The 8,978-nt window shown below is 40.4% G+C and overlaps 1 protein-coding gene across 6 annotated transcripts in view; it reads right to left on the bottom strand.

The window, feature by feature from the left end:
• The window catches only part of SAMD13 (sterile alpha motif domain containing 13), a 49,308-nt gene extending 41,846 nt beyond the window's left edge, over positions 1-7,462 (bottom strand). Inside the window, exons 1-2 of one of the 6 annotated variants that reach the window (XM_011956125.1) lie at positions 7,267-7,462; positions 2,591-2,675 (exon numbers count right to left, since the gene is read on the bottom strand). In XM_011956125.1, coding sequence (XP_011811515.1) covers positions 2,591-2,675; positions 7,267-7,276 — 95 coding nt within the window. In that variant the 5' untranslated portion in view covers positions 7,277-7,462. Of the gene's footprint in view, positions 1-2,590; positions 2,676-2,777; positions 2,846-3,186; positions 3,227-3,856; positions 4,272-6,209; positions 6,223-7,266 lie in introns of those variants that run through there. The other 5 variants (XM_011956131.1, XM_011956127.1, XM_011956129.1 and 2 more) reach the window with 5 other exon arrangements.
• Between the last annotated feature and the right edge of the window lie 1,516 nt (positions 7,463-8,978).

The raw sequence follows: 8,978 nt of genomic DNA on the forward strand, positions 1-8,978 counted from the left end.
AATATATGCAAAAAGATCAATGGAATAGAATACAGAGTCCAGAAATAAGCCTGCACATATATGATCAATAATTTTTCAACAAAGTTGCAGAAGTGTTTGAACAGAGGTGGGAAGACTGGATATCCATAGCACCACTACCACCACCACACAAAGCTCTTCAACACTTCAAACCCTTATCTCACACCACAAACAAAAATTAACTCAAAAATCATAGTCCTAAACCCTGAAACCTAAAATTGTGAAACTTCTAAAAGAAAACCTAGGAGAAAATAACTGTAACCTTGCATTAGGCCAAGAATTCTTAAATATGACACCAAAAGCACTATCCATAAAAGAAGAAAATTGATAAACTAGACTTCATTAAAATTTAAAAACTTTGATACTTTGAAAGATACTATGGAGAGAATGAAATGACAGGTCACATGCTTAAAGAAAATATTTTCAAATAGTATATATGATGAAGGACACATTCATAATATATAAAAACTCTCTATACAATAAATATGAAAAAACTAGCCCAATACAAATATGGGCAAAAGATTTGAACAATACTTCATCTAGGAAGATATATGAATGGCAAATAAACACAGGAAAAGACGCCCAACATCATTAGTCATTAGGGAAATAAAAATTAAAACATAAAACACCTGATATAATATCTAATATGAAAGTGATTGATCACACTAAGCTCACGAGGATGTGGAACAACTGGAACACGACACCCGCTGCTGGTGAGAATGAAAATGGGACAACTAGTTTAGAAAACAGTTTGGCAGTTTCTTAAAAAGTTAAACAGACACCCACCATAGAGCCCAGCCAGTTCCATTCCTAAGTAATTATGAAAGAGAAATAAAGCATATGTCCAAACAGAGACCTGTACACAAATGATCAAAGCAGCTTTATTTATAATACCTAAGAAATAGAAACAAACCAAACGTCTATCATCATTTGGATGGTAGTAAACAAACTGTTATAGATCCAAACAATGAAATATTACTGAGTAATTAAAAAGTAATGATGTATTGATATATACGATAACATGGATAAATCCCAAATTAATTATGCTGAGTGACAGAAACTATATGTGTGTGTGTGTGGGGGGGTGTGTACACATTCATTTATATAAAATTCTAGAAGAAGGAAACTAATTTATAATGACAGCGTAACAGTGGTTGCCAGGGGATATGGGGGCAGAAAAGGACAGGAGGGAGAGATTACAAAAGGTCATAAGGAAATTTTGGAAGTGATGGAAATATTCATTATCTTAATTGTGGCAGTAGTTTCAAGAGGGGATAAAAATATCAAAACTTACTTTACACACATGCAATTTATTATGCAAGGATTATACTTCAGTAAAGCTGTTAATTTTAAAACTAATTACAATTAAGTAAAAAATAAAAGTTCAGTTTCTTATACTAGTCACATTTCATGTTCTTAGTGGCCACATGTGGCTAGTGGCTACCATTTCAGCACAAATACAGAACATTTCCATCATTGTTGAAAGTACTGTTGGATAACACTGATCTAACTCATACATAAAACAGCATCTGTTTCTTTCATTTCTCCTCCACCTACCTACCCCAAACTTTAGGGATGGTAATAAGCAAGGCAGTATGGCACTGATATATAAATTACCCGAGAACTTTAAAAAACAGATTTTATTACGTTAGTTTTAATGTAACTTTGCTGTGGAGCAAAATATACCTTCTATTCATAAACATATAGCACACTGTTTCCTCATTTAGATATCACAGCTTCTATGGATTATATTTAATTAGTTTCCTCCAAAGCTCAAGTTGATGTCAATTTTAAACTAAATGATATGGAGAGAAATGAAGCAGATAACTCCCTCTTGGAACTTACTTTCTCCTTGTAATCAAAGTACTTATTGCTTTGCTATAACTCCTAAGTGAGAATATATATTTTTTCATATACTCATAAATATCAAAATATTATGTTACATATGCAATTGAATGTTCCCATTTAAAAGAATCAAGTATATAACTCTTACACAACACATAGAAACACAAGTTTCAAATGTGAGAACAGACATTAACATAAACACCATGTATGCACTGAAATGTTTCACATTCATTAAACAGTTCATAAAATTAGGACGGAGAAGTTGTTAAACTATATTCTATATTCCTACTGAAGCTTTTTCCCTTCCTGCACTATAGCTCTTAGTTTTCAGAGTTAGAGGTGATTGTATCTCAAAAAAAAAAAAAAAAAAAAAAATTTGAACTCAATTTTCTGCCCTCATTCTGTGTTGTCTACGGAAGAGTCTCTGCTTGGAGTTTTTGTTTCAATATACAGAATGCTGGGCTGAAATCCTCAACCATCCTTGTTCCAAAGCCTGATACACAAACCTTTCATATATATTTTGATGTCTGAGTCATCTCTGTCTTAGAAATGGAATACGGTAAAAGGTAACTGGGGTAGGGGAGAGAAGGGAGGTTGCTGGCTAACGTAGACAAACCAAGGCGACCTCCGAACTGTATATTGTAGTAGATAAGCAAGAAGTACGAAAATAGAAACCAAGTCCCTCTGTTGTTTGCAGAAGCAGAACTCAGAAGCCAGCTTCACTTACTTTTTTACACCGACAGAGCCATTTTCCTTGTTTTCCATGTCAACAGATAGCATGGGAAGGCTGCAGGGTTCCTTTACTTCAGCAACTAATCAATAAGGGAGAAAAGCTTGTGTTTAATTCTTAGAAAGTGAGAGAAGAATATATATTCTGAATCGGAAACATAATGGTCCCTTTTACAGCTTCACACCAGTTCACATATGTTTGTTTAAATCTCCAGTTCCCTCGGCGATTGGAGAGACGTGATTAAACCTAAAGAACTGGAGGAGACGGATTGGGGTGCTTTCATCTGTACTGGCACTCCCTGCCTTGACAATAAGCATTTGCAAATGAAATTGAATCCTTGTTGAAAACAAGTGCTGTGTGAACTGGCACAGCTTCTCCTGGGTGCCTAGCTCTCACTTAAGACACTGCAACTCATAAATGAGTCAAAGTAGAGAAAAACAATCCCCCTTTTCCTTCCCTCCTCCCATTATGGGCTGTGATTTGTTTTTTCTTATTGCATTTGTTTTTTTTTTGTCCACTCCCCCTTGCTCCTAGATTTTTTCATTGCAATGCAGAAGGACACTTAAAGCTTTTGTCAGTAAGTATTCCCCTACCTCACATTCTCAACGAAAGCCTCAAAAACCCGTCTGTGAGATGGCCATGCTGTGGTAAAGCAGGAAGCTCACAAAAAATGCCAGATAGCCCTTAGCACAGAAAGGTGGTGCTGGGGTGTGTGTGTGTGTGTGTGTGTGTAAGAAAGAGTAGGTAGCTCATTAGATTTATGAAAAATCATCAAAACATTTAAGGAGATACTGTAGCATCCATCATTCTGTCTTTTTGTTTAGTAGGATGAGGGCTGTGAAAAATTAAAAGCCTTCCACAATTAATATGCAATTAGCAAAATGAAAAAGCTATGAACAAAACTGCTTTAAGAAAAAAAAAAAAACAAAAAAAAAAAAACGGAAGAAACAGTCCCGAAACGTGTTTGCTCTTATTCAGTTGAAGCCATAAATTAAACACATTTCCACTCAAATCACTTTATACTTCGGCACTCCTTCTCTAGGGATTACTCTGACATGGCAAGTGCATCATTTAGTATATTCGCAAGATTTTATCACTGTTAGAGAAGTAGATGATTAACAATAACACTATAAGTGTGGGATAATTTTCACTCCTGAAACACACACACACACACACAAACTTCCAGTTGCTAAACCACTTAGATCACTGATAGAGAAATCCAACATTTAATATATAGATAGATATTAGCATACATTCACACACCGTTACAGAGTAGACAGGAAGACAGTGCTGCTGCTCCATGCTAACAGAATATGATTTCACTTCAGTTGGAAACTGTTACACATTCACCATTTTCTAAGCATCTCAGAAAACAAAACAAAACAAAACACTCACACTGATACTCTGCAACATCACACTACATTGTCTTATTATTATTACTATTATTTTCTTTTTTTGTGGAAGAGTAAAAAGAAAACCTACCTATAAGCAACTAAAAAATATCATTTTTTATAGGCTTATCAAGAACAGCCAAAGAAACCCCAATGTTTTCTTTCACAAAGTAGGCTGGCAAAGGAATTCAATAAGGAGGTACAATTTGACACAGTGAAATAAAACCAGGCTGGCTCTCAGCCAACATGACGTTAGGAATCACACACAAGCTGCACCAACTGCCTTCTGGTTCATGGCTGACTTTTTAAAGCTACAGTGTGCCTGTTCACTTTTGCTAACTACCTTCAGCACAATTAGTGCAAGAGAATGAGTCAGGAGTCCAAAACCTGCAGAATTCTCCCTGCACCTGTCTTGTACAAAGAAAAACAAGCTCTCTCAATAGCTTCTTATTTTCTCCCTCCCCTTCATTGTTGCTGCATGATAGGTCTTAGCTGTTGTTCTGAGCATGAATGTCATGTTTCAAACTATTTCGTTTTCTCCCCAGAGGGAAGAATAAGAGTGAGAACCCAGTGCTTATAGGCTATAACCAGAGAACACTTGGAAGCTGCAGTTCCATGTTACTCTTTTTTTCCTAATAGAGATTGGTGGACAAAGTTCCCAGGGCTGGCTTTTAAGTAATCTCTTTGTGAGAATAAGGAAAGCACTGCCCAGCAGCAAATCCTTTTACTTCATTATGCAGGAAGTAACATATTTCAGAGAGGATGCAAAATAGATGACCAGATCTCCTGAAAACGCCCACATTCTTTTATTTTGGCATTTATCCTGCCAAATGAAGCCAGCAAAAATTCAGACCGAAACAAACAAAACCTTATTCTACAAAATGAAAACAATTAGTTCTGGGAGGTTTAATTTTAACTGTTTATCCCAGTTGCACAAAAAGCATAATTCAAGAAATTCAACCAACACTTACCATCTATGAGTACCCAGTACTATATTAGTTGCATATGAGTAGAAAGACATTATGCCCACCCCAAAATTCATAGTCTCTCCCGCCATCATCCTAAATACCAAATCAGAAAACTGGGAGGTGGAGCAGAGAGGCTGGGCAAGATCTTTTGTTTAAGTTACCCTGGTCATTCTCACAGTTTCTGTGCTTGGCTTAAACCACTTTTCCAGGGTAATAATCTCATCCCATAAATGTTCTGCACATACACAGAAAACATACATGGTTGCCTCTTCATTGAAATAAACATCAATCAACATTTGTACACTTTTAGGTCAAGATGGTCAACAAAACTACTCAAAACAGGACACAGAACACAGGTTTCCCAGAAAGATCTTGGAAAAGTTATGTGTTGCTGTAATATGCTGTAGAATTCAGGTAGAATCCGAGGAGAAAGCTGCCTGCCTCCCTTTTTAAAAATAATCTTTTAGGACATTAGAAGATCAACTTTGATCTAAATTTGGAACCTGAATTTCAAGGTCAAAAATTGGTCCTTTACTTATTCCAGGAATTATATTAGAAATTTTCAACTTCCTTAAAGATCACTGCCGAGAAAGATTTCAAATATTTGCCATTGCTCTCTTGAAAAGGCAAACAATAGTAATCTAGGAACCAATTAAATATTTTTGAGCACTGTTTTTGAGCACGGGTCAGGCATGTGGATCTTTCACCACGGCTGATGTCAAAATGATGGACTCTGACGGAGATAAAGAGCTCTTTCACTAACAGATTCCATAATGCTTTTGGACTTGATCTGAAATTCCTGAACTGTTCTCCCAGTAAATCCAAATTGGAAGCGAGTTGGACTGGGAGTTCTGTGTTCTGGGAAGCTGGGGTTCTCCTGACAGTGCTGCTCAGAACAAAAGCATGTTCAGCTCTCCACTCTTGAGGGGGAAAAGGCAAAGGGACTGTAGTTACACCCAGCTCTTCCTGAGACACAGCCACAGGAGAAAGGATTCTGTGAAGATTTTCCAAGCATCTCTTCCTACATGTACAAAGGGACATCCCCTCCCATCTGGCCTGCTGTGATCAAAAGTTTGCCTGTTACACAACAGTAAAGTTTCAGAAAGTGTTGTAGGAAGTTAATCCCGTGGTATAAAAAGTGGGCCACAAAGACATTCTAAATTATGACAACAGGAGGTTTCACTTACCAGCTAGTTTCTAACTTTGGTAGTAAACTGACACTTGTGAATATAAATATATATATACACACACTAGTACACACTCCCTCCAACAAACTGACATCAATCCTCTGCTGATAAAAAGTGTGTGTAGTGTGTAGCATAAAATGTGTGTGTGTAATGTGTGTACTATGTGGTGTACTTTGTGTGTGGGTGTGGTACATATGTGGCTGTGTATGTAGTGTGTGGGGGTGAGGGAGAGAGGCAACCAAACAAGACCTTTTGATCCAGCACATTATGGGATATGCTGAAATAACTTTGGAGATCTTGAAATCTCCAAATTATATGCTGAAATTAACTTTGGTGTCAGTATTCTGGAACAGAACTTTCGACCCACATGGGAACGGGCTCAGATAGGGAGAGGGGAGGCGGTTAGGAAGGGCGGGAAGCTGTTGACTTTGATTGGCTTCTTTTCTAGATCAGCATTCATCCCCCAGGCAGAAAGGACTCGCCTAGGGAACCAACGCGGTTCCAAAGGAGCCGCCGGCCCTGCCTCCCGGGATCCGACCCCAGGTGCGTCCAGCCTGAAGTCGCCCGAGGGCAGGGCCGACCACACCGCGCCGGGAATGGCGTCTCAGGGGCAAGTGAGAATTGGCCTGGAGAGGGGACGGTAGGGGCAGAAGACGCCAATTGCCTCTTGGACCAGCAGCGCCGGCCCAGAGCCACACGACTCTCTGTAGCACTGGGGACAGAGCGGGGAAAGTTTCTGGCTAAGACTTTCACGGAGAGACGGTTCGCTGGCGTTTAGTGTGGGGGCTCCCCGGGAAAGCCGGTCTTTGGAAAGTCGAGGGTGTAGGTGTGGCGCTCTCGGGGCACCCCGCCGAGTCGTGCCACCACCCCGTCCCGCTCCCCGAGCACTGCCAGCAGCCCCAGGCGAGCCCCGGCTCTCCGTGGGGCAGGGCACGCTTCTGCCCCCATTCCACTCCACGGTGAGAGCCCACGTCCGTGGGTGCAACGAGCTGCAGGAGCACCGGACACGGCCAAGATGAGGGAGGGCAGAGCGGTTTTCATTGCGGCATTCTTCGTTTCCCTCCATCCTGGAGAGAGGAGAGGGCGGGCACCTTCCCATGCCCTGGCCGCACAGGCGGATTACTTACCTCCCCGCATGGCCGCGCTGGGAGGTTTGCCCCGCGCGGAGCTCGGCGGCCGCCACGCGCAAAGCCCTGGTGCAGCCGGCCGGACGCGCGCAGCACGCCGGGAGTTGTAGTCCACCGCGGGTCGGCGGGGGTCGGAGGGGCGGGGGCTCCCAGGAATGGGGAAGGCCAGGACTAGAAGGGACAAGACCTGGGCGGGACAAGGGAGGATATTTGCAAAAACTTAAAACTTCAGGGACCTGGGGGGAGGAGAACCCTCCTAGAGAGATTTTTAAAGTGAGGGTTTTTTAGGTTAATACCATTTTCTTCCTGTCTTACTGCCTTATCACAACCCCAATGAAGTTTTAAGCTGGACTCTGGCAGTAATGTTAAGTAGAGATTTTCCCTGCCAACTTCATATTATTTAGGGCTCTATTCTCCCTTTATCTTGAACACAGATGTGCCATTCTCTGCTTGGACGCACACAGAATATTCTTGCTCACAGAATATCTCAGTTGAAGCCCTGAGCATGTAAAAGGAAGGTGAATAGTTAGTTGCACCTTACACGTGCAGGGTGCTTTATAGCTGTCTTTACAAAGCACTTTGTACTTGATTGGTTCATTATATATAAGAACCGTAAAGCAAGCCTGAGAGTCAGAAAAGCTAAAGATGCAGGGAGTTTTTATTTTTTTGTTTTTTCTTTTGGTTTGGTTTTTTGAGACGGGGTCTCGCTCTGTCGCCCAGGCTGGAGTTCTGTAGCGCCATCTTGGCTTGATGCAGGGAGTTTTGGAGTTTTGTGTATCTGCATCTGCAGAGGTCGGAGTCATCCTGTCTATTCATTTCTTTCTCCAGCCTCTCTTAGCAGCTGGGAAGAGAGAGTGGAGAGAAAGAGGTCTCAGGACAGATGTGGACACGGTGGAAGAAGAGGAGCCTGCTGTGACAGACTTCTTTGAAATGACTAACAAGTAAATCTTTAAGGAAATAAGTAAAACCAAAAGAAGGACTCATGGGTTGGAAGAAGGGAAGGAGAAGGAAAAGGCAGATGGGATAGGGATAGACATTAAAGATTGCAAACAGGCTAGTAGCAAAGAAAGCAAAAAACAAACAGAGTTTTTAGAAACCAGATAAACCTTGGATTCCCGGTGTTGTCACTTCTGAGCTATCTCTGTGACCTTAGGTAAGTTCTTTAACCTCCCCAAACCTATTTTGCCTCATCTGCAAAATTAAAAAAACAAACAAAAGTTCTGACTTTACCGTGTGGCTGTGCCTATTAAAAAGAGACAGGAAGCACATAGTATAGTGCTGGGCATATGATAGGCAATTAATGTTATCTTCTATTATTATCTGCAGAAATTCCCTTTGTGTAAGTATCAAAAAATAAATTGGAGTGGAAGCACCGGTTGGAAGGCTGTGACAATACTCTAAGCTACTGGCAATGATAGCTTGAACTACATTGACAGAAAGGCAACCATGTTGTCATGAGATAGGGAAAACAGAGAGTACAATCAATTGGATGTGGGGAAGGAAGAACAAGAATCAAATTGGTTGTTATTTCTAGATTAAGTAGATGATGTTGTCATTCTCATAAATAGATACAACTGATGGAAAAACAGGTTTTGGAGGAAGATGACCACTGGTTTTCCTCATTTTATTGTGCTTTGTTTTATTGCAGTTCACAGAAAATGTGTTTTTTGTTTGTTTATTTTACAAATTGAAGGTTTTTGGCAACCCTGTGT

Source organism: Colobus angolensis, unplaced genomic scaffold (assembly GCF_000951035.1).
Source record: "Colobus angolensis palliatus isolate OR3802 unplaced genomic scaffold, Cang.pa_1.0 Scaffold41, whole genome shotgun sequence".
NCBI classification, from domain to species: domain Eukaryota; kingdom Metazoa; phylum Chordata; class Mammalia; order Primates; family Cercopithecidae; genus Colobus; species Colobus angolensis.